The sequence below is a fragment of the Salvelinus alpinus genome, chromosome 21, assembly GCF_045679555.1.
Source record: "Salvelinus alpinus chromosome 21, SLU_Salpinus.1, whole genome shotgun sequence".
NCBI classification, from domain to species: domain Eukaryota; kingdom Metazoa; phylum Chordata; class Actinopteri; order Salmoniformes; family Salmonidae; genus Salvelinus; species Salvelinus alpinus.
The window spans coordinates 30,754,576-30,780,896 of NC_092106.1; the positions used below are offsets into that span (position 1 = coordinate 30,754,576).

Here is a 26,321-nt window from a genome sequence, read left to right on the forward strand (position 1 = left end):
TTAAAACAGAAACAACTCAAAGGTTAAGACTTTAGGCATTCATTAAGAGTGGTTAAGGTTAGGGCTACGGTTTGGTGAAGGCTTAAAACAAAATAATAAAAAACAACATTGTTGGTTTGTTTTCTGATGAAGTAATAAATGCTGGTTTAAGTTCTGTCAATACAGCATGCTTTAGGAAGAGGACCAGAGTGGAGAGGGTCAGTCTCTAATTCAGTGACATTAGTTATGATCATTAAGAAAAGTCCTGTGTTACCATGGCAACTGATGTTACCCTATAATTAAGGTGCGTGTTGTGCTAAACGAGAGGAGTGTGTGTATGTGTGTGCATGTGTGAGGGCACAGCGTGAACCCTAGAAAACACCAGCTTCACAATAAGAGAGGGCTTTACAACCGCAGAGCTGTTTGCCCTAAGGGCAGTCAGACCAAATGGTTCCCATAGAGAGAGAACCTCAAAGCAATGACCAGGTCAATAAAACAGGCTGACTAGACGAGAGATCAACTTAGGTTGCAATACCTAACTACACTCTAGAGAGGAACTCTGTGTGTGACTGTGTGTGTGTGTGTGTGTGTGTGTGTGTGTGTGTGTGTGTGTGTGTGTGTGTGTGTGTGTGTGTGGTGTGTGGTGTGTGCGTGCGTGCGTGCGTGCGAGCATGTGTGCGTGCGTGTGCGTGCGAGGTGTCTAGGTGTTCAGAGTTCACTGCCCAAACCGTTCCTCCCCTGGGGCAGAACATGGGCAGGTCGCTCAAAGAGCACACACCTTGTGCTGGAGGAGAGGAAACAAACTTAATGTCACTCGTTGTCAGAGTGTGTGTGCCTGTGTGTGTGTGTGCGTGTGTGCGTGTGTGTGCGTGTGTTTGAGCTTCATGGACAAAGCATAACTAGATGCAGGAACATGGATGATCTATGAGTATAAACTATTAATTATTAGATTGTTTATAACCCAGTAATAAATAGTTATGATACAATGGTTGAAATTGTGTGATTGTTAATAGGTGCTTGCCAAATAGTGAGTAATTTAGAGACCCTCTTGTTCTGTCCTATTGCCTGTCCTTTTACCCTGTAGCACCAGTCAACCTGGCCCCATGTGGTCCTTGTGGCCTGGGGACATTGTGATGTCAGGACCAGGTCAGAAAGGGGTAAGGGGGGGGGGGGGTCAGAGAGGGGTAAGGGGTCAGAGGAGGTGAAGGAGAAGAAGAGCATTATTGTTGCACGCTCTCTCTCTCTTTCACATACGATAAAACATACTATTGTATGGGATGTTCAATCTGGTCTTCATAACATCATGGCCACCCAATCATCCCCAGCTTACAATTGGCTCATTCATCCCCCTCCTCTCGCCTGTAACTATTCCCCAGGTCGTTGCTGTAAATGAGAATGTGTTCTCAGTCAACTTACCTGGTAAGATATGGGTAAAATAAAATAACAATTCCAGCAAAGCATCAGTCTGTGACCACCAAGGCACACGCTGATCTGGCATACCATATCTGACTTATGGTGTGGGTATTTCCAACAGTTTAACATGTATTTTCTGTAATGAAACCACAGGTATGAATTGAATAGGTAGCAGGGGAAAAGAGAGAAAAGATGGATGGGTTGAAGAGCAGAGAAGACTCTCTTTTTGCAACCACAGGTGACTTACGGTCCAGATGTTGACGAGACGTCTGCAGTGGAAGGGGTCCAGGTTCCAGTGTAAGCAAGGCGGGAAGGTGATGTAGAAGACCTCGTGACCCAGCCCAGCTGACACCAGGAACAGGGGGTATAGCAGCCGATTCCTCCTCTCATACTGCGGCCTAGCAGACAGCTGTGGGGGGTACAGAGTTAGGACCTCGCATATTCGAAGAGGAGTAGTCTCTAGACCAGGGATCAACTAGATTGAGCCGCAAGCCAATTTTCTCTTGAGCGGATGGTCAGGTGTCCGGAACATAATAAGACTGCAAATTGACCGCAAGAAGCCTAAACAGATATAATATTTGACTAAAACAATCATTTCAAACCTTGATTACATGTGGGAACAGTGTCTTGACTCTTTGTGGTCATTCAAAATCCCATGGCACTTATTGTAAGAGTAGTGGTGTTCACCCCGGTGTCATGGCTAAATTCACAACCTGGACACATTCCATCCCTGCCACCTAATCATCCCCTTCCTTCCTGATTGGCGTATATCACTCCTCACCTCTCCACCTGATAGCTGATGTGTGGTGAGCGTTCTGGTACAAAATGGTTGCCGTGCATTACCCAGGTGGGTGCTACACATTGATGGTGGATGAGGTGAGTTTCCCCCTTACTATGTAAAGCGCTTGAGTACCTCAGTTGGTAGAAAAACGCTATATAAATCCAATAAATTATTATTATTATTTCTATATGATCACATACAGTGGGGAGAACAAGTATCTGATACACTGCCGATTTTGCAGGTTTTCCTACTTACAAAGTATGTAGAGGTCTGTAATTTTTATCATAGGTACACTTCAACTGTGAGAGACGGAATCAAAAATCCAGAAAATCACATTGTATGATTTTTAGGTAATTAATTAGCATTTTATTGCATGACATAAGTATTTGATACATCAGAAAAGCAGAACTTAATATTTGGTACAGAAACCTTTGTTTGCAAATACAGAGATCATACTTTCCTGTAGTTATTGACCAGGTTTGCACACACTGCAGCAGGGATTTTGGCCCACTCCTCCATACAGACCTTCTCCAGATCCTTCAGGTTTCGGGGCTGTCGCTGGGCAATACGGACTTTCAGCTCCCTCCAAAGATTTTCTATTGGGTTCAGGTCTGGAGACTGGCTAGGCCACTCCAGGACCTTGAGATGCTTCTTACTCCTTAGTTGCCCTGGCTGTGTGTTTCGGGTCGTTGTCATGCTGGAAGTCCCAGCCACGACACATCTTCAATGCTCTTACTGAGGGAAGGAGGTTGTTGGCCAAGATCTCGCGATACATGGCCCCATCCATCCTCCCCTCAATACGGTGCAGTCGTCCTGTCCCCTTTGCAGAAAAACATCCCCAAAGAATGATGTTTCCACCTCCATGCTTCACGGTTGGGATGGTGTTCTTGGGGTTGTACTCATCCTTCTTCTTCCTTCAAACACGGCGAGTGGAGTTTAGACCAAAAAGCTCTATTTTTGTCTCATCAGACCACATGACCTTCTCCCATTCCTCCTCTGGATCATCCAGATGGTCATTGGCAAACTTCAGACGGGCCTGGACATGCGCTGGCTTGAGCAGGGGGACCTTGCGTGCGCTGCAGGATTTTAATCCATGACGGCGTAGTGTGTTACTAATGGTTTTCTTTGAGACTGTGGTCCCAGCTCTCTTCAGGTCATTGACCAGGTCCTGCCGTGTAGTTCTGGGCCGATTCCTCACCTTCCTCATGATCATTGATGCCCCACGAGGTGAGATCTTGCATGGAGCCCCAGACCGAGGGTGATTGACCGTCATCTTGAACTTCTTCCATTTTCTAATAATTGCGCCAACAGTTGTTGCCTTCTCATCAAGCTGCTTGCCTATTGTCCTGTAGCCCATCCCAGCCTTGTGCAGGTCTACAATTTTATCCCTGATGTCCTTACACAGCTCTCTGGTCTTGGCCATTGTGGAGAGGTTGGAGTCTGTTTGATTGAGTGTGTGGACAGGTGTCTTTTATACAGGTAACGAGTTCAAACAGGTGCAGTTAATACAGGTAATGAGTGGAGAACAGGAGGGCTTCTTAAAGAAAAACTAACAGGTCTGTGAGAGCCGGAATTCTTACTGGTTGGTAGGTGATCAAATACTTATGTCATGCAATAAAATGCAAATTAATTACTTAAAAATCATACAATGTGATTTTCTGGATTTTTGTTTTAGATTCCGTCTCTCACTGTTGAAGTGTACCTATGATAAAAATTACAGACCTCTACATGCTTTGTAAGTAGGAAAACCTGCAAAATCGGCAGTGTATCAAATACTTGTCCACCCCACTGTATCTCTATATTATGTGTGGGGATACTTGGGAACCCATTTCCAAAACTAAAATCACTTGGAGCTGATTTCCTGGTGTTTTTACAGTATTTTATGTCCAAGAATTAAATATTAGAATTGTGGATTTTTTTGCCCAGAAAACCCCCCGTGGGCCAAATTCGGCCTGCTGACTGCCAGTTGGAAAACCCTGCTCTACACAGACAGGTTGACTCCCACAATATAAGATCTGGGATATCTGATACTAGAAGAGGAGGGAAACATTACTGATTGCAGTAAACTTTTTGCCACTCATTCACAGTGTAAAAGCACAGTAGCCTACAGCATAGTAACAAAAAGGAGGCTCATTGCAGGTCATTGTCATTCCTATAATTTTCACTCTTCTGTAACCATATCCTGACCAAGAGAACTACTTGTAGCCTCAAATGAACATTTAGTGAGATCAACTACAGTATTTGTATATGGCCTTTTCTACTCGTGTAGAAAATAATAGAACATGGAGTATTGTTATCAATTCCAGCCTTTGGACAGCTTTGTCAGTTGCAAAGTCTTTATCTCATGAGTCACATGGATAGCCTATGAAACGCAATGAATGGCTGTTTATTTCTGATTTTAATTTAGAAAAAATATTTTGTCTTTTGGAAAATAACTTGACCAAACATGTTTTTAGCACTGCCATTTCCTGTAGTCACCATCAGGACCTCCAATGTGTGATGGTGGGAAAAGAGAAACAGATCCAGTTGTGACAAGTGTTGTAAAGTACTTAAGTAAAAACACTTTAAAGTACTACTTCAGTATTTTTGGGGGGTATCTGTACTTTGCTTTACTATTTATATTTTTGACAACTTTTACTCCACTACATTCCTAAAGAAAGTGTCCCATACAGTTTCCCTGACACTCAAAAGTACTCATTACATTTTGAATGCTTAAAATGGTCTAATTCACGCACTTAAAAGAGAGAATCCCTGGTCATCCGATCTGGAGGACTCACTAAACACAAATGCTTTGTTTGTAAATTATGTCTGAGTGTTGGAGTGTGCCCCTGGCTATCTGTACATTAAAAAATATATATTTAAAAAATTGTGCGGTCTGGTTTGCTTAATATAAGGAATTTGAAATGATTCATACTTTTAGCCTTACTTTTGATACTTAAGTATATTTAAAACCAAATACTTTTAAACTTTTACTCAAGTAGGATTTTATTGGGTGACTTTCACTTGAGTCATTTTCTATTAACATATCTTTACTTTTACTCAAGTGACATGATCCTCATCTGCGCCAGCCAAAAGACCATCAACAGTCCTCATCAGGCTGGAACGGCTGTTGATACTGAATGTCTGTGGTATCTAAGTTTAAAGTAGCCTAAACTAAACAATAGGCTAACTGCTCAAGTCAGGTCATAGGCTATGTAATGGTCCATTTGAATACCCTAACAAACACGGATGTTGGGTTGTTTGTTTAGGCTAGTCATTATGTTTTCATCTGATTGTCAAACAAATCACTTTACAGGCCGCGCAGGAGTTTCAAGTTTGGGAAAGCTTACAATTTATCCTTCCATTTCTACAAATCTGCATGCCAGTTAGGATTTTCATATGCACATTTTCATGGAAGTTTCATTTAAATAATAACATTTTCTTTTCTCAAAATCATTGTGACTTGTTAATCATACAAATCTGAATGAATCTAAAAGTAAAAATTCAACAAATGCGAAAGCACACTGTGATTCATTGGCAGCTAAAGAAATGAGTGCATGCATGAAACTCAGCGATGGCCTGCCTATAGGCCAATGCAGCAGTAGGCCTATCATTTCCATTGTCGACTAAGTAAAAATACATAACCTCGACAAATAAAAACTGTAGAAAATATCCTGATGAAAATGACGGTTCTTTCAATCACATTCATCTCTCTACTCCACCTTTCTGCCTCCCTTTCTTTCTGTCTAGACATTAACTATTGCTAGTGAAGTGCAACATTGTATCAAATCAATCAATGATTGGGTCCAGCCTGAAGCTGTCACTCTAGCACATTTGCAACATTGTATAAAATTGCCTATTCTGGGCCTTCAGAGTTTCCCCATCCCAGTGAGCTCGGAACAGACAGCTGTTTTTGGAAAAAGTGTTCATGTATTTCATGATGTTTCCACTGGATATATCAGATCATGATATTTGCTCTTTCACACTGAGGCTTGGTGATTATCCAGGGGGAGCGTGTTAGAAAGTTTTTTCAAATACTGTTAAATAAACAGACTTTGTTGACTTGTGAGGTGAAGAAAACATTTCTGGGAAGGTCAGCTTATTAGTGGTGGACATGTTGAGTTAAGACAATCAGAAATCAGACTTCCCAAAATGGGCACTTTCCAATTTTGCTCACAGCAGGCAAGGTATACTTTTAGAAACAATGGTACTATCTGGAACCTAAAAGGGTTATTCGGCTGTCCCCATAGGAGAACCCTTTGAATAACCCTTTTTTGTTCCATGTAGAACCCTATTGGGAACCATTTTCACAGAGGGTTCTACATGGTACCCAAAATAGTTTTACCTGCAACCAAAAAGGATTCTACCTGGACCCAGAAATGATTCTACCTGGACCCAAAAAGGGTTCTCCTATGGTGACACACGAATAACCCTTTTTTCTAAGAGTGTAGGTCTACTTCTATGCGTGATTAGGCCCGTACGCTCCCTCAACATTAACAGGACAGAGAAACCAGACACATGCTCATTGCTCACATGGAGCACCCCAAGCAGAAACAATAAAATATTTGTCAAAACTCATAAATTATGGTTATGAAATAAACCAAAAACGTGTTTCTCACAAGTGTAGCAGGTTTTGAAATCTGCAAACACAGTTTCCACACTGAGAATGGTAAATGACTGTAATTAATACATGCTTTGACAGAAATGAATGTAACCAAATGATGGGGATTAATGGTACATTTACTACTGGTGACATACAGTACCAATCAAAGATTTTGACACACCTACTCATTCAAGGGTTTTTCTTTATTTGTACTATTTTCTACATTGTATAATAAAAATGAAGACATCAAAACTATGAAATAACACATATGGAATCATGTTGTAACCAAAAAAGTGTTAAACAAATCTAAATTGATTTTATATATTTGAGATTCTTCAAAATAGCCACCCTTTGCCTTGATGACAGCTTTACATACTCTTGGCATTCTCTCAACCAGCTTCATGAGGTAGTCAACTGGAATGCATCTCAATTAACAGGTGTGCCTTGTTAAAAGTACATTTTTGGAATTTCTTTCCTTCTTAATGCGTGTGAGCCAATCAGTTGTGTTGTGACAAGGTAGGGGTGAAATACAGAAGATAGCCCTATTTTGTAAAATACCAAGTCCATATTATGCCAAGAACAGCTCAAATAAACAAAGAGAAATGACAGTCTATCATTACTTTAAGACATGGTCAGTCAATCCAGAAAATTTCAGGAACTTTCTTCAAGCGCTATGATGAAACTGGCTCTCATGAGGACCGCCACGGGAAAGGAAGACACAGAGTTACCTCTGCTGCAGAGGATAAGTTTGTTAGAGTTACCAGCCTCAGAAATCGGCAATTAACTGCACCACAGATTGTAGCCCAAATAAATGCTTCACAGATTTCAAGTAACAGACACATCTCAACATCAACTGTTAAGAGGAGACTGAATGAATCAGGCCATGGTCGAATTGCTGCAAAGAAACCACTACTAAAGGACACCAATAATAAGAAGAAACTTGCTTGGGCCAATAAACACGAGCAATGGACATTAGACAGGTGGAAATTTGTCCTTTGGTCTGATGAGTCCAAATTAGAGATTTTTGTATCCAACCCCTGTGTCTTTGTGAGACGCAGAGTAGGTGAACGGATGATCTCTGCATGTGTGGTTCCCACCATGAAACATGGAGGAAGAGGTGTGATGGTGTGGGGTGCTTTGCTAGTGACACTGTCAGTGATTTATTTAGAATTCAAGGCACACTTAACCAGCATGGATGCCACACAATTCTGCAGCAATACGCCATCCCATCTTGTTTGCGCTTAGTGTGACTACCATTTGTTTTTCAAGAGGACAATGACATAAAACACACCTCCAGGCTGTGTAAGGGCTATTTGACCAAGGAAAGTGATGGAGTGCTGCATCAGTTGACCTGGCCTCCACAATCATCCGACCTCAACCCAGTTGAGATGGTTTGGGATGAGTTGGACCGCAGAGTGAAGGAACAGCAGCCAACAAGTGCTCAGCATATGTGGAACTCCTTCAAGACTGTTGGAAAAGCATTCCTTATGAAGCTGGTTGAGAGAATTGTAGAGCATTGTAGAAACGAGTGCATTACAACGGAACGACTTGATTAGTGTAGTGTTGGCTGGCTACACAGTTGTCTTTGCTATCTTTGATTTGTTTGATCTTAGCTAGCTACTTAGCTGGCTACGTAGCCGTCTTTGTATCAAGGATAATTGTGTAGTTATCGAGGTTCGCTGAGGTTCGCTAGCCAGGTATTCTCGTCCTAACGTAACATAACGTAGTCAACCCTGCTAGCTAGCCAGCTAGCCACCGATTAGCAGCACTGTAGAAACGATTACATTACAACGGAACGACTTGATTTGTGTAGTGTTAGCTAGCTACATAGTTTTCTTTGCTATCTTTGTATCTAAGATAATTGTGTAGCTTTGAGTAATTATCGGTTAGCTAGCCAGCTATTTTCGCCTGCCGCGCTGCCGTCCTCCTACCTAGCCAACACTGCTAGCTAACACTGCTAGCTAGCCAACTTCTACCGAATAGCAGCACTGTAGAAACTTACATTACAACGGAACGACTTGATTAGCGTAGTGTTAGCTAGTTGTCTTTGCTGTCCTTGTATCCATGATAATTGTGTAGTTTAGAGAAATTTAGAGAAATTGTCGAGGTCACCTAGCCAGCTTCACTTTCAACAACGCAGCCACTGCTAGCCAGGCTACTTCACCAGCCAGCAGTACTATATCATTTTAGTCAATTAGATCTTTTATTTTATTTATTTTCTTTTGCAACGTAAGCTTAACTCTCTGAACATTCGAGTCGTGTAGCCCACTTGTCATTCTAATCTCCTTTGCTTTAGCGTAGCCTCTTCTGTAGCCTGTCAACTATGTGTCTGTCTATCCCTGTTCTCTCCTCTCTGCACAGACCATACAAACGCTTCACACCGCGTGGCCGCGCCCACCCTAACCTGGTGGTCCCAGCCCGCACGACCCACGTGGAGTTCCAGGTCTCCGGTAGCCTCTGGAACTGCCGATCCGCGGCCAACAAGGCAGAGCTCATCTCAGCCTATGCGTCCCTCCAGTCCCTCGACTTCTTGGCACTGACGGAAACATGGCTCACCACAGATAACACTGCTACTCCTACTGCTCTCTCTTCGTCTGCCCACGTGTTCTCGCACACCCCGAGAGCTTCTGGTCAGCGGGGTGGTGGCACCGGGATCCTCATCTCTCCCAAGTGGTCATTCTCTCTTTCTCCCCTTACCCATCTGTCTATCGCCTCCTTTGAATTCCATGCTGTCACAGTTACCAGCCCTTTCAAGCTTAACATCCTTATCATTTATCGCCCTCCAGGTTCCCTTGGAGAGTTCATCAATGAGCTTGATGCCTTGATAAGCTCCTTTCCTGAGGACGGCTCACCTCTCACAGTTCTGGGTGACTTTAACCTCCCCATGTCTACCTTTGACTCATTCCTCTCTGCCTCCTTCTTTCCACTCCTCTCCTCTTTTGACCTCACCCTCTCACCTTCCCCCCCTACTCACAAGGCAGGCAATACGCTTGACCTCATCTTTACTAGATGCTGTTCTTCCACTAACCTCATTGCAACTCCCCTCCAAGTCTCCGACCACTACCTTGTATCCTTTTCCCTCTCGCTCTCATCCAACACTTCCCACACTGCCCCTACTCGGATGGTATCGCGCCGTCCCAACCTTCGCTCTCTCTCCCCCGCTACTCTCTCCTCTTCCATCCTATCATCTCTTCCCTCTGCCCAAACCTTCTCCAACCTATCTCCTGATTCTGCCTCCTCAACCCTCCTCTCCTCCCTTTCTGCATCCTTTGACTCTCTATGTCCCCTATCCTCCAGGCCGGCTCGGTCCTCCCCTCCCGCTCCGTGGCTCGACGACTCATTGCGAGCTCACAGAACAGGGCTCCGGGCAGCCGAGCGGAAATGGAGGAAAACTCGCCTCCCTGCGGACCTGGCATCCTTTCACTCCCTCCTCTCTACATTTTCCTCTTCTGTCTCTGCTGCTAAAGCCACTTTCTACCACTCTAAATTCCAAGCATCTGCCTCTAACCCTAGGAAGCTCTTTGCCACCTTCTCCTCCCTCCTGAATCCTCCTCCCCCTCCCCCCCCCTCCTCCCTCTCTGCAGACGACTTCGTCAACCATTTTGAAAAGAAGGTCGACGACATCCGATCCTCGTTTGCTAAGTCAAACGACACCGCTGGTTCTGCTCACACTGCCCTACCCTGTGCTTTGACCTCTTTCTCCCCTCTCTCTCCAGATGAAATCTCGCGTCTTGTGACGGCCGGCCGCCCAACAACCTGCCCGCTTGACCCTATCCCCTCCTCTCTTCTCCAGACCATTTCCGGAGACCTTCTCCCTTACCTCACCTCGCTCATCAACTCATCCTTGACCGCTGGCTACGTCCCTTCCGTCTTCAAGAGAGCGAGAGTTGCACCCCTTCTGAAAAAACCTACACTCGATCCCTCCGATGTCAACAACTACAGACCAGTATCCCTTCTTTCTTTTCTCTCCAAAACTCTTGAACGTGCCGTCCTTGGCCAGCTCTCCTGCTATCTCTCTCAGAATGACCTTCTTGATCCAAATCAGTCAGGTTTCAAGACTAGTCACTCAACTGAGACTGCTCTTCTCTGTATCACGGAGGCGCTCCGCACTGCTAAAGCTAACTCTCTCTCCTCTGCTCTCATCCTTCTAGACCTATCGGCTGCCTTCGATACTGTGAACCATCAGATCCTCCTCTCCACCCTCTCCGAGTTGGGCATCTCCGGCGCGGCCCACGCTTGGATTGCGTCCTACCTGACAGGTCGCTCCTACCAGGTGGCGTGGCGAGAATCTGTCTCCTCACCACGCGCTCTCACCACTGGTGTCCCCCAGGGCTCTGTTCTAGGCCCTCTCCTATTCTCGCTATACACCAAGTCACTTGGCTCTGTCATAACCTCACATGGTCTCTCCTATCACTGCTATGCAGACGACACACAATTAATCTTCTCCTTTCCCCCTTCTGATGACCAGGTGGCGAATCGCATCTCTGCATGTCTGGCAGACATATCAGTGTGGATGACGGATCACCACCTCAAGCTGAACCTCGGCAAGACGGAGCTGCTCTTCCTCCCGGGGAAGGACTGCCCGTTCCATGATCTCGCCATCACGGTTGACAACTCCATTGTGTCCTCCTCCCAGAGCGCTAAGAACCTTGGCGTGATCCTGGACAACACCCTGTCGTTCTCAACTAACATCAAGGCGGTGGCCCGTTCCTGTAGGTTCATGCTCTACAACATCCGCAGAGTACGACCCTGCCTCACACAGGAAGCGGCGCAGGTCCTAATCCAGGCACTTGTCATCTCCCGTCTGGATTACTGCAACTCGCTGTTGGCTGGGCTCCCTGCCTGTGCCATCAAACCCCTACAACTCATCCAGAACGCCGCAGCCCGTCTGGTGTTCAACCTTCCCAAGTTCTCTCACGTCACCCCGCTCCTCCGCTCTCTCCACTGGCTTCCAGTTGAAGCTCGCATCCGCTACAAGACCATGGTGCTTGCCTACGGAGCTGTGAGGGGAACGGCACCTCAGTACCTTCAGGCTCTACACCCAAACAAGGGCTCTGCGTTCATCCACCTCTGGCCTGCTCGCCTCCCTACCACTGAGGAAGTACAGTTCCCGCTCAGCCCAGTCAAAACTGTTCGCTGCCCTGGCACCCCAATGGTGGAACAAACTCCCTCACGACGCCAGGACAGCGGAGTCAATCACCACCTTCCGGAGACACCTGAAACCCCACCTCTTCAAGGAATACCTAGGATAAAGCAATCCTTCTGCCCCCCCCCCCTTAAAAGATTTAGATGCACTATTGTAAAGTGGCTGTTCCACTGGATGTCATTAGGTGAATGCACCAATTTGTAAGTCGCTCTGGATAAGAGCGTCTGCTAAATGACTTAAATGTAAATGTAAATGAGAATGCCAAGAGTGTGCAAAGCTGTCATCAAGGCAAAGGGTGGCTACTTTGAAGAATCTCAAATATAAAATACATTTTGATTTGTTTAACACTGTATGTACCAATCAAAAGTTTGGACACACCTACTCATTCAAGGGTTTTTCTTTATTTGTACTATTGTCTACATTGTAGAAAAATAGTGAAGACATCAAAACTATGAAATAACACATATGGAATCATGTTGTAAGTCGCTCTGGATAAGAGCGTCTGCTAAATGACTTAAATGTAAATGTATGTAAATGAGGAATTTATAACAAAATAAATCATCCAAGTGCAAACAATTCTTCATGCAATGAAACAATGAATGCACAAGAATTGGTGGTAGACAGGTGAGGCATTCTGGAGAGTTGAGCACATTCTGGAGAGACACGCCTATATATTCGCCACGGACCCCTCCCCTTCTACTTGTCTCAATATTTTAAATTATACTCAAGGCACATTATCTTCACACTTTTTTCACTGACAGCCGCAACTTGGTAATCAGCCAGGCCTACTGCCACGCGCACTGCTCAAATTGGAATAGCCTATGCATGTTTGATTTATAACAATCCACAGCTATTTTTTTTAAAGAAGCTGATGATCCTCTGTAGCTAAGTCATGCTCTCTGGTGAAGTATTTTGAATGATTTAATTTATTTCTCTATAGACAGGTGTAAATATATAATGTTGTATTTGAATTTACTTTAAACCTATTTAAACCTTATTCAAAAAGTAGGCTACCTTTGCACGTTCGGCCAAAATATTTCCAGCATCTGAACAGTACACTGTGTACCTGTCAACTTTCCTTCAATTCCCATGGCAGAAATTATCTCACTGGAGAAAGCATCCAAGAGAGTGAAACAGCACCCCTCTGTCTTACATGATGTAGCCCCAGCCAGGTTACCCGTGATACAAGTCAATATTTGATGTCCATCCTCAGTGATACAAGTCAGTATTGGACGTCCATCCATGTCTGAGGAGGTCAGAAGATGACGTGGAAACCGGCCACTAGGGGCAACAGTGAGCCATGTTACCTTCAAGTAAGTTTCAGGCAGATGGGCGTAAGCATCTGTCAAAGGTTGCATGTCCAATGTTTTTGAAATTTTGGTGTAAAGCCTATCCCAAACCTTAACCCTTAATTTAACCATTCGGAGTTAATGCTTAACCTTAAGATTTTGGAGATAATGCCTAAACTTAACCTTAAACACTTTGGAACAAGTTCGAAATTTGAGAAACATGGATGTCTAATTCTGTCGTAGTCCATGTATCTGATGTGGTTTGGCCGAAAAGAGTATGACATGCCATACTTTTTTTTGATCAGACAGCATCAGATACATGGACTACACATACTGAGACAGAAGGGAGATGTTTTGCTCACTCGGATGCTTTATCTGAGATTGATGGGTCTTTCTGTCGGTGAACATCTCAGCCAAATAAATGATCAATATTTAAATATTTGATTTGGTTGGGAAAGAAGGGCTGCCCAGGCACCCTAATGCCTGCCCATAACGCCGGCCCTGGGAAGGTAGCCTATAGCCCACTGGGCACAGACATCAATTCAACATCTAGTTTTGATTTACATTTGGTTGAGTTGTCATAGGCTATGTAAAGTCCCATTTCCATACATAATTTGCCTTACATTGATGACTTTATGCCAATCCACTTTTTTCCAAGTTGATTCAACGTCATGACATTGACTGTTTTGGTTGAAATGACTTGGAAACAACGTTGATTCAACCAGTTTTCACCCAGTGGGAGCTTACTTTCTTCTGTTTCTCCAACTCAATAACTCATTCAAATCTTATAGAAAAGTTTACACTTACAACAACATTGTATTGAGTTTCCTTGTGATTGTAATTTGAGTTGATGTCCTGTTCATTGGTAATAGCGAGTCCATTACTGCACCGCAGTCGAGCAAGTGTCAGGTGCGTCCGCGTCCCAGAGCAGGGTCTCCCGCAGAGGGTGCACCCAGTTTCCGTTCTGATTGGCGGCGTCGATGGGGAACAGACCCCATGCCCTCTGGAACTTGGCCACAAGCTCCGGACCAGATATTTAAGCAGTTTGTTTGTGCCTGCCAGTCTATTCTCATACAGTAGCCTAGCCTATGAGAATAGACTGGCAGGTACAGACTCCGACAGAGTATGTTACCGACCCTGAGCATCCCACAGTGGTGTGCTCTCTGGGCATGCAGGTGCGGTTTGAAAGGTGTGTGTGGGATAAGCGAGGAGCACCAAGCTGTCAAAACCATGTATTTATTTACCCCTTTTCTCCCCAATTTCGTGGTATCCAACTCCTGCAAGTACTCGGAAAAGGTGAAGTTCAAGAGCCGTGTGTCCTCCGAAACGCAACCCAACCAAGCCGTACTGCTTCTTGACACAATGCCCACTTAACCCGGAAGCCAGCCGCACCAATGTGTCGGAGGAAACCTGGCGACTGTGTCAGCGTACACTGCACCCGACCCGCCACAGGAGTCACTAGTGCGCGATGGGACAAGGACATCCCTGCTGGCCAAATCCTCCCTTAACCCGGACGACGCAGCGCCAGTGGTGCGCCGCCCCATGGCTCTCCTGGTCGCGGCCGGCTGCGGATTCGAACCCAGAATCTCTAGTAGCACAACTAGCACTGCGACGCAGTGCCTTAGACCACTGCGCCACTTGCCCAGACGTATTCACCAACCTTTAGACTAGGTGATACGATCAGCCACTCTTTTTAAAACCCTTGTTACAACCTGGCTCAAGATTATAACAAACAATGGGAAACCACACACTGAGTAAAGGAATAACATTAATTAATTCCATAAATAAAGTAAACACTCAACAATAATCAGATGAGGCATGAAGGTCAGTAAATTAGGTCTCAACTGCCAAAGACACAACGAAACAACTAAAGATATGCATGGAGAGAGGAATCTCTTGCTGAACGGGGAAACAGTGCCTTTATGCCACAGCTGAGCTTTCACAGGTGTGCCGCCTCAGCAGTGACAACCCTCCCAGCTGTGCCCACCTCTCCTACGCTGCCCACCAATCTCCTGCAGGAAGTAAGCACAGCAAAACCCAGTAGACAGAGTAGGGAGGGGCCATCACACCCTTATATTTACTTTTTAAAAGATTCGTAATGTATTCTAATAGTTTATGCTAATCGGCCTATAACTGAGATGACAATGTAGTCTATGTTTATATGCAGGGTGTGTGTGCATCGTTTTAAGTCTTTTAATATTTTTTTTAACATATAGCCTAATGAGGCCAAATGGGGTTAAGGCTATGCTACATGCCTTTATTCAATAACTGATATTGAACATGAAGACTTAATGGGTCTAATAAAATATGTAGAGTTGAAGTCGGAAGTTTACATACACTTAGGTTGGAGTCATTAAAACTCGTTTTTCAACCACTCCACAAATTTCTTGTTAACAAACTATAGTTTTGGCAAGTCGGTTAGGACATCTACTTTGTGCATGACACAAGTCATTTTTCCAACAATTGTTTACAGACAGATTATTTCACTTATAATTCACTGTATCACAATTCCAGTGGGTCAAAAGTTTACATACACTAAATTGACTGTGCCTTTAAACAGCTTGGAAAATTCCAGAAAATGATGTCATGGCTTTAGAAGCTTCTGATAGGCTAATTGACATAATTTTAGTCAATTGGAGGTGTACCTGTGGATGTATTTCAAGGCCTACCTTCAAACTCAGTGTCTCTTTGCTTGACATAATGGAAAAATCTAAAGAAATCAGCCAAGACCTCAGAAAAAGAATTGTAGACCTCCACAAGTCTGGTTCATCCTTGGGAGCAATTTCCAAATGCCTGAAGGTACCACGTTCATCTGTACAAACAATAGTACGCAAGTATAAACACCATGGGACCATGCAGCCATCATACCGCTCAGGAAGGAGACGCGTTCTGTCTCCTAGAGATGAACGTACTTTGGTGCGAGAAGTGAAGTGCAAATCAATCCCAGAACAACAGCAAAGGACCTTGTGAAGTAGCTGGAGGAAACAGGCACAAAAATATCTATATCCACAGTAAAACGAGTCCTATATCAACATAACCAGAAAGGCCGCTCAGCAAGGAAGAAGCCACTGCTCCAAAACCCCCATAAAAAAGCCAGACTACGGTTTGCAACTGAAATGGGGACAAAGGTCGTACTTTTTGGAGAAATGGCGTCTGGTCTGATGAAACAAAAATATAACTGTTTGGCCATAATGACCATCGTTATGTTGTTTATTTTTAGTTATTCGTTTTTTTTTTTTTTTTTTACATAACATAAGTGTTTGGGGTGAGAAAAAAAACATGTTGCCAAGAAACAAAAATACATATATTTTTTCTATTTTATTTTAAGTGCAAAATTGTCCTCTTTAGTGTTCATTAGGACATAAACATGAAGAAAATATTTTTACATCAGTTTCTATAACCCAGAGGCGCAACATCGCGAGACTTCAGGGAACGCTGGTGAAACCGACCAAACAGACTTGGCCAGGGTTTGAGAATCAATGAGAAGCAAATAATTCTTACTTAGTTGTTCATTTTCTCAAACTTTAAAGGCACAACCGAGATTCGAGACAATGTTTGAAGTAGTTTAACTTCAACGTCGTTAAAGTGACAAACTGACACGTTTTCATTTTCATCAAAAACAACTTTATATTAGAGTACCTTTGATTTGACGGCCTGAACATGCGCAGTTGGGTGCGAGACGACCGTTAGAACTGATGAAGGCTGCCTTTCAAACTCATGAAAGACCTTTGTCCACTTACCCTCGCTTTATGCCCTTGGGCGGATCTCCGCGGCCATATTTGTCGTCGGTCCAAATGATTAGCCAAGCAAGGGAAGTTTGCAACGTAAGCCCCTCAGCCCTCGATTTTAATGGAGTTTGCGAGTGTACAACTATGTTCACTTCAGGGCCTGAAACGCCCCATAATTCAATTCGCGATGATTACGTCTGCACAGAAAAGTCCGCCAAAACTTTAATGTCAATATTGAGTCAACATACAAGTGTAAGTAAAAACGAATGTAAATAAATTAGAAATGGTGCTACTAATGCACAAACACTTCTCATAAAAGTAATTATGTTTTTGTTTGGTTAGCTTTTGGAAATTGTAGAAATAAAATATTTTCCTTCAGAAGTAGCTAGGCAGGCTAGCGTTAGTTAGGTAATTAATTTGCTAGCTATCATACAGTAAGCGTATATTAATAATTATATAGTTAATATAAGTAGACATGCAATCATAATTGACGGTAGTGCATATAAAGCACCCACAAGCTACCGGTGTATGCCGGTGGATGAAAACACAATTGTCGCGGGACGAACGAGGGACAATTTTCCGGGCAAGGGCGGTCCATTTAAAATGAATTCCTCCCTCCCTCGACCCTTGTCCTGCAAGTGTAAACAGACGTCATGACACGTCATCAGAAGTGTCCACTTAATTTGAGGGCTGAGTGGAGAGGGTTTGGAATGCAACCGAATTGTTTCTAAGCAAGAGCTTTGCTAGCCAATGTTGTCACGACATTGCCTACAAGTGTGATCAGCTTATCTTCATACTGTACTGCCTTTGATTACAGTCAATGGGTAGCCTACAGTAAGTGAAAAACGTAGTTGCGGCATCCGGGTGTCCACCACAGAGGATATTTCTTGATAAGCTCTTATTTAGCTCATATTTAATGTGAAAATGTTTTACACAGTCCTGACAACTCACTTAACTATTCCTGAGATATTTACTAGAAACAGTTTGAATATAAAACGCATAAAAATTATAATTAATAATTAGGCTACACACACTTATTTTCAAATATCCATAAAATGTGCTAATTTTGATGAAAGCCATTTTTGTTTAGAACCAGGAAGATAAAGTTGTCACGGTCACACACCCACACCTGATATCACTGAAAAGCAGGACTGAATACAGTGTCTTGTATGGCCTCAGAGATACGGACCAAGAACTGATGTACACTAGAGAGGACAACAATTCATTGCTGGTGTCTCAGGAGGATATAAAACAAAACAGTATGAACACAGGTCATGTCACAGGGGGACCAATATGAAACTTTTACTTTTTGACAGAGTCTATCGTGTAAACTCATGAGATGTTTTGATTTAATTATGGCACATTTCTTCTGTCTGGCATGATGGCAACGGACCTTGTTATCTCTACATCTCCTCTCGGTCTGACTCCCAGAGAGGACTGAAAACGGTGTATATTGGCCTCTCCTTTCAACCCGGGCGGTTTCCACCAACCGATAGGAAAGATAACAACCATGAACTCTGTGTCAATAGCCGCCTCACTGTCTCCTCTCAATGCGGGCTGAGCACAGATCACTCCGGCGGATGAACCAACCCTCGAATCGAAGAGTCGTCACGAGCATTACATCACCGATTCCACACCCGAAGCGTAAAATGAGACCCATGTATTTTTAACCAGCGGATCTGAACACTGATGATGAGGGGATACAACTGGATTTTCATTTTTTGACGTCGTGGGGATTTTACAAATATATCAACAATTTCAACGTCGGCTATACAATTCATCAGAGAGATGATGGCGTTTTTATGAACGGGGATAGACGAACACCGTCATCAGCATCTCTGCCTGTCGGCTCCTTTGTGTTCGTAGAGAATGTGATCGGCGAAAGATGACATGGCAGAGGTAGATTCAGCATCCAGTGGAGCAGAACAGCCGAGCGGCCTGGAGACAGCATTCCCGTACGAGGAGTATGAATGCAAAATATGTTACAATTATTTCGACCTTGACCGTCGCGCGCCCAAGATTTTAGAATGCTTGCACACATTTTGCGAGGAGTGCCTGAACACTCTCCATCTCCGCGAGGAGCGTCCATGGCGCATCAGCTGCCCTATATGTCGCCACAGGACACCCGTACCGGACTATCGGATACAAAACCTACCCAATAACACCAAGGTAACGGAGGATTTCCCCTTGTACATTGACTCGGACCCTCTGCCTCAGGATGCTTTGCCCCTCTACCCGCCCCGGTTGCACCCCGCACTCGTCGCCCTCAGGCGCGAGGAGACATCGGGGGCGTCCACGAGCCAAGCTACCCCCTCCACTACCTTGTCCACGGCCACTACCCTCTCCCAGGACTCGGTGCGCTATGGAAGCTGTCAGAGCTGCAAGCGGGTTGCCCTGACTACGGGCTGTGTGTGCGTGATCTTCTCCTTTCTGTCCATGCTGGTTCTGCTCTTCATGGGCCTGATCTTCGTGCACAGTCACAGCAGCCCACCCTCGCCCGCGGGACCCATCTGCCTGTCGGTGGCCAGCATCCTAGCCATGTTCTCGGTGGTCGTCACGTGGCTGATCTGCTGGTTAAAATATAGACCCGATCACGAGACAGGCCGCTCATCTGGAACGAATAGGCGGAACGCCTGATGATGAAGATGATCATGATGATAATGTGATGTGTGTGATTTATGTATATACTGCTGTATACTAGCATAATGTCCCTCCCTTCCTTTACTTTTTTAGAAATATATATTGTTCAGAATGGCCTTTTAAAAGTAGGATATAGCAAACACCATATAAAGGCCTTCACCTGCTCATTGAGCAGTAAGCCTACAGTAGCCTACCATTTGATAAATTCATACATGCACTTGTATGCCTACCTATGGTAGGCTCATATGATGATGGGTAACCTTGCCTGAGACCTAGATTAACTGCCTGTTGCTCCCAGACTAGACTGGTTGAATGCACAGAGTTGAGGACCAGGGTTTGATACCAGCTTCCTGAAAAGTATACACTACCCACTATGCCTCTCACTGTATCAAAACCTGTCCTTGAGAAGTCACTAATATACACAAAATTGACACCTGCCCGTCGAACATCTCATTCCAAAATCATGGGCATTAATATGGAGTTGGTCCGCCTTTACTGCTTTAACAGCCTCCACTCTTCTGGGAAGGCTTTCCGCTAGATGTTGGAACATTGCTGCGGGCACTTGCTTCCATTCAGCCACAAGAGCATTAGTGAGGTTGGAACTGATGTTGGGCGATTAGGCCTGGCTCGCAGTCGGCGTTCCAATTCACCCCAAAGGTGTTTGATGGGGTTGAGGTCAGGGCTCTGTGCAGGCCAGTCAAGTTTTTCCACACCAATTTCTCTATGGACCTCACTTTGTGCACAGGGGCATTGTCATGCTGAAACAGGAAAGGGCCTTCCACAAACTGCTGCCACAACGTTGGAAACACGTGTAGCATGTCATTGCATGCTGTAGCGTTAAGATTCCCCTTCACTGGAACTAAGGGGCCTAGCCCGAACCATGAAAAACAGCCCCAGACCATTATTCCTCCTCCACCAAACTTTACAGTTGGCACTATGCATTGGGACAGGTAGCATTCTCCTGGCATCCGCCAAACCCAGATTCGTCTGTCGGACTGCCAAATGGTGAAGCGTGATTCATCACTCCAGGGAACGCGTTTCCACTGCTCCAGAGTTCAATGGTGGTGGGTTTTACACCACTCCAGCCAACGCTTGGCATTGCTCATCGTGATCTTAGGCTTGTGTGCGGCTGCCCGGCCATGGTAACCCATTTCATGAAGCTCCCGACAAACAGTTATTGTGCTGACTTTGCTTCCAGAGGCAGTTTGGAACTCGGTTGTGAGTGTTGCAACCAAGGACAGACGATTTTTACATGCTAAGCGCTTCAGCACTCACCGGTCCCGTTCTGTGAGCTTGTGTGTCCTACCGGATGAGCCGTTGTTGTTTCTAGACGTTTCTACGTCACAATAACAGCACTTACTGTTGACCGGGGCAGCTCTAGCAGGGTAGAAATTTGACTAACTGACTTGTTGGAAAGGTGACGGTGCCACGTTAAAAGTCACTGAGCTGTTCAGTAAGGCCATTCTACTGCCAATGTTTGTCTATGGAGATTGCATGGCTCTGTGCTCGATTTTATACACCTGTCAGCAACGGGTGTGGCTGAAATATCCAAATCCACTAATTTGTCCACATGCTTTTGTATACATAGTGTATGTAATTGAGAAGTCACTAACGTAAGATATGTCAATAGTACAGTATCTGCTATACAGCGATTTGACGGTGATAGGGAGAGGTGTCATTACCGGTATTTAAATTGACATGGTGTTTAGGTTACCAAGAGTAGGTCTAGAGAACAGGTGCCTGCTACATTCCTATTTCAAAAGTGCACCGGTTGTAGGCCTACTGTACACTTGTGTACATTTCTCTGGCCTTTCTGCTGCCTGTGTCATCGGATCATTATCATCTGCCTGTCAACTGATCATCCCCACCAGTTTGACAGACAGGGAAGGTGAAAGTAAGGTTCCTTTCCACCATATTGCTTTCAGTCTTGTTATCAATCACTTCAGATCATTGATGAGCTTCTTGAAGAAGGGAGGAGGCATTTCCTCAGTTTTCTAATGAGGTATTGAAATTCGTAACATATTGCACAAATTGGATTTGTAACATATCACATGAATTGCAAAATTTGTAACATATTATACAAAATGGATGAGGTAGTACACAGTTGGATGACGTAGTAGGCTACACAAAAAACAGCGAACCGTTTTGGCTAGTGAGCACCACCTTCAAAACTACTGGCTGAAAATATAGTAAAACTCTGGACTGCATCTTTAATTGCCATGTGCTTGACAGGCTTCCATAGCAAACGGATTCCTCTAGTCTGTTGCCTGTATGGTCGGTGATCATCAGGGGGCATATCGAGAGAGTTGCCGTGAGGATGGCACAGTTTTTGCAATACCTATGGAACTGAGAGACTAAAATGAGATGGATTGGATTTGTCAATATTAGTCAGTAAGCCAGGGGTATTGAAATCAGGGCCTTGGAAGTCTACCGTGCTGCACTGGTTCCGCTATAACCAGGGACTGACTGATTCAGACCAGCACATCATGATGAGTGGACTCTCTGTCCAATCAATGATATAAATCAATCACTTAACTACCATAGAAGGATAAATAATCCCAACAGTATTACTTAAAACCACAAGGCTTAGATTTATACAGCCTTGAAGCTATTTAATTTTGTATTTACTTTATACTGTATGTGCTCTGTGTGGAACAGACTCTGTTGTTTCCTGCCTCTTGGGTCCTCATCTGTCACGACTTCTGCCGAAGTCGTTGCCTCTCCTTGTCCGGGCAGTGTTCGGCGGTCGACGTCACCGGCCTTCTAGCCATCATCGATCCATTTTTCATTTTCCATTGGTTTTGTCTTGTCTTCCCACACACCTGTTGTCAATCCCATTCATTACCTGTTGTGTATTTAACCCTCTGTTTCCCCTCATGTGTTTGTCAGAGATTGTTTTATGTCAAGTGTTGATTCTTGGTGTATAGGTGCGCGACGGGTCCTCGTACCCATGTTTATTTTATGTATGTATATTGGAGCATGTTATGTGGACATTTATTAAAAGTCTCCATTTACACTTCGTTTAACTCTCCTGCGCCTGACTTCCCTGCCACCTATACACACGACGTTGACATCATCTTACAGACACGTCTTTTAGGATTCACATAAAAATATGCACATTTGAGAAGGCTGGGATATACAGAGAGTTATATACAAGCACTTACTGCCCTAACACATTTACTTTAACATTGCCTCACAATCAAATATGATTATGGACCTGACCTCTAAAGATGGCCATGCCTGCTTGAATCAACCTGTCACTCCCCTGTCACTCCTCTGTCACTCCCCTGTCAGACTGTCAGTATAACCGTTAGAAGAAGCACTTTCACCCTCTTATTTGACACAAGTAATATATATATATACTGTATTTTGTCTATTATTGTATTCATTAATGATGAATAAAAAGGTGATGTTTTTGAGTTTGTTCATTGTTGTTAAGGTACTAAAATGTATTTCCACAGATAAATGTTACGTATGTACTGTTTAACACAGTTCAGTAATAAAGAAAACATTACAATGTTTATGTGCAATGATTCTTTCTCTTAAAACTTTGAAATTAGATATATTGATGATGGGCATGTCAGTAGACAATACTTAAAGGGATACTTTGGGATTTTTAAAAATGGTATCCACATGTTCATCTCTCTGGGGAATTAGATAAAAGGCCTCATTGCCAAAATCCCGAACTATCCCTTTAAGAACTGCCAGTTAATTGTTGACGTTTGAATTATCATGGATGCAACAAGCCATAGAATAGTCCTTGGCAGAAGAGAGCAGTAACTCACTGCCCACAGACGCCTAGTCTCGGAAATCCCAGACCTAGGGCAACAGCACGCTGGAACATTGGTTACATTGTCGGAGGCAACCCGTCTATCTAGACTAACAGACACCCTCTGGTGATAGATACAACATAGACTTCTAGACTAGAAAAAAGGGTTTTTCGGATGGGCTCATAGGAGAACCCTTTTTGCTTCCATTTAGAACCATATTGGGTTCCAGTCATTGGTTTCATGTAGAACCCTCTTTGGAAATGGTTCTACATGGAACCCAAAAGGGTTCTTCAAAGGATTCTCCTATGGGGACAGCCGAATAAATCTTGTAGGTTATAGATAGCACCTTTTTTTAAGAGTGTAGATCATTTGCTGTAACAAAATGCATATGGTCATTTTGACACTACTGTTTTTGACACTACTGTTTTCTTGAGTTTAATTGTCTGCAGAGTAAATTAACACTAAAAAAATCCTCTCTTCACCCCTCTCCGGGCCCAGGTGTATACTCTAAGGCCATCTGTATGTGAACAATGCATAAGGACTTCAATCAATCAATCAATCAAATGTATTTATAGAGCCCTTTTTACATCAGCCGACTTGCCATATCTGTGTTCCTGTTGAAACAGAAACTTCCTTTGCGGTTGGAAAAAGGTAATGATTAGGGTTATCAGGGTCAACCCCCTCTCTGCCCAGGATGAGAAGAATACAGCTGCAGGTTCACGGTCATTACACATTATGTCATATCTTCCACCAACAGGCAATCCACATGGCTTGTAACAACCGTGGTTTGAGTAACCTTCTATTCTGCTTCCAGTATACTTCCCTAATGCAGAGTAAACTGTGGCTTGGGTTGGATGGCAGGTAGACAGATGAGAGAGGCCTTTCCACATTAGCAAGTCGGGTATTGGGTTGCTTTGTTTCTGAGGCTAAGCCCAGCACCGGCCATGCAACATACCTGCACCATTCTATGACCCCATGTCCCCCCAAGGAGAGAAAGAGAGAGAGTGGGTGGGTTTGGGTGCACTGCTGGGAGACTCACCTTAGGGCAGGTCTCGTAGACCGAGGAGCCATGGTGAGCTCTGGCTGGGGAAGGGGAGGAAGGGATAGGTTCACCTGGAGGGCACCTCTACCACCACCTCCTGGTTAAGGAGAGAGAGACCTGGAGGATCAGGGGAAGAGAGGGAGTTAGCTGAGCTTTATCCATTCATTCTCCCCTTCCCTTGTTTTCCTTCCATCATTCTTATATTTCCCATCATTTTCTCAGGGCAATTGAATTGTCTAGGCCTTTATGCAAGGATGAAATTCTGGTAGTATATGCGGCCCTGATCCAGAAGTTTGACAGCCCTGTGTTACAGGATGCGGTGATAACATCTCAGAAGCTGCGTCATTGCTAAAGCCCCCCTCCCTCTCTTACCAACCAACTATTCATTCATGGCTCACATTTTTCTGTTTGATTAAACTTCATTTGCTTTCCCATATCTCCACTTGTCAGGGCAAACATGTTTTCACTCATTTAATCCTTCTAACATGATCCTTGTGCGTTCAATAGTTGAACACAGAACCATAAATAGCTATCAATATAGCCTTTGGTTGAACATAATTACAACAACATCCCCAAATTCCAACATTTAGCATCATTGCAAACCAATTATGTGATAACTCATAATATGGTGTTACTTTATATTTAATTTAAATATTTATATAATGATAAACACTAAAACATTTAGAGACATAGTTAGGCATATTTTTATAGAACTTTGTTTTATAACCATCTCGGAGGTTAGTCTTCTAGTTAGCCTACATACATTACTTAATTCGATTATTGATCTATAGCATTCATTAAAAAAAATATTGGACAAATAAGTGTTTATAGATTTGACTCTAACTCTGTAACTAATCTACAACTAATTTACTTCTCATCAAGCGAAATTTCTGACTTTGAATTTCATCCCCGGTAATGGATTAGACACGGAGATTCTGTGTTGCTTTCAAGAAGGCGGAGGTATGCATCATCGCTCTCTGTTTTCCTTCGTTCCATTCGTTTTTTTAGGGTACAATATCCAGTTTCAATAAGTACAAAGACCCCTGAAATCGTCACGTTAGTAAATTTAAGATGAATGTTTTTCCAGAATGTCCAAGAGGGATGACACTATTAGGTGTAAAGTAAAACATATTGTCATTTCACTAAAAGGTGAGTGTCTGGTGTTTTGGTAATATGACGTTTGATGTTCTTAAACTAAAATATTTAGATTTAGGAAAATTGTCATAATAAAATAACTTGCCACAAATCATCTTAATGCAGCCCGTCAAAGCCGTCCATAAACGACATCATCATCAATGTGATAATTATATTCTTTACAAGTATGATCTCACCAGAAACGTCATATTGGGATGTGGCAATATACATTTTCATCCCATCGAATTGAACTGTAAAAATGGTCGATTAAATAAATAGGCTTTTTAGGGAAATATAAAAGCAGTACATCAATGACTATAAATATTTTTTCCAACAGTATTTCACAATTTCCCGTGTTCAAATAGGCTATTTAAATGTCAAGGGAATTGACAAAACTAATATTCATTTTATTGAATTGGCTTCCTCCTAATGGGTCAATGAATGACAATAATCTGCTCCTTAGCACGTGAAAGGACCCTCGTTTTCCCTACGCATTTTCTCTACCGCGCGCAACTATTGTCCACGCGCGTTCTAACAGAAATACAACATTTAAGTTGTCTTTTCAAAGGTACAAAATAGGCTAATGTTAATTGACTAAATCTAAAGCCAGTGGGATACATATTTTCTGCGTAAATAAGAGAAGTCTGATAGTGCTTACGTTCGATCTCTCTGCTGTGCTCTCTTTTCTCCTAGGTGACCTCACGGTGGAGGTAAAGACAAAAAACTTGTAACATCAGGTGCGTCTGATCCTTCCAACTAGTTGCTGTTGTCTTCAGGTGCGTCATGTGGAGTGTGAATTCGTTCAAATACCATTACA

At 43.6% G+C, this 26,321-nt stretch overlaps 1 protein-coding gene and 1 pseudogene across 1 annotated transcript; one reads left to right on the plus strand and one right to left on the minus strand.

Annotated features, from left to right (window-relative positions):
* LOC139548480 (sphingosine-1-phosphate phosphatase 2-like) overlaps positions 1–2,960 on the minus strand; it is a 10,957-nt pseudogene extending 7,997 nt beyond the window's left edge.
* A 15,064-nt stretch (positions 2,961–18,024) lies between these two features.
* Positions 18,025–23,079, plus strand: LOC139548228 (RING finger protein 228-like). Its single transcript, XM_071357758.1, has one exon. The coding sequence runs from the start codon at positions 18,809–18,811 to the stop codon at positions 19,553–19,555; it is 747 nt and encodes a 248-aa protein (XP_071213859.1). The 5' UTR covers positions 18,025–18,808; the 3' UTR covers positions 19,556–23,079.
* Positions 23,080–26,321: the final 3,242 nt, after the last annotated feature.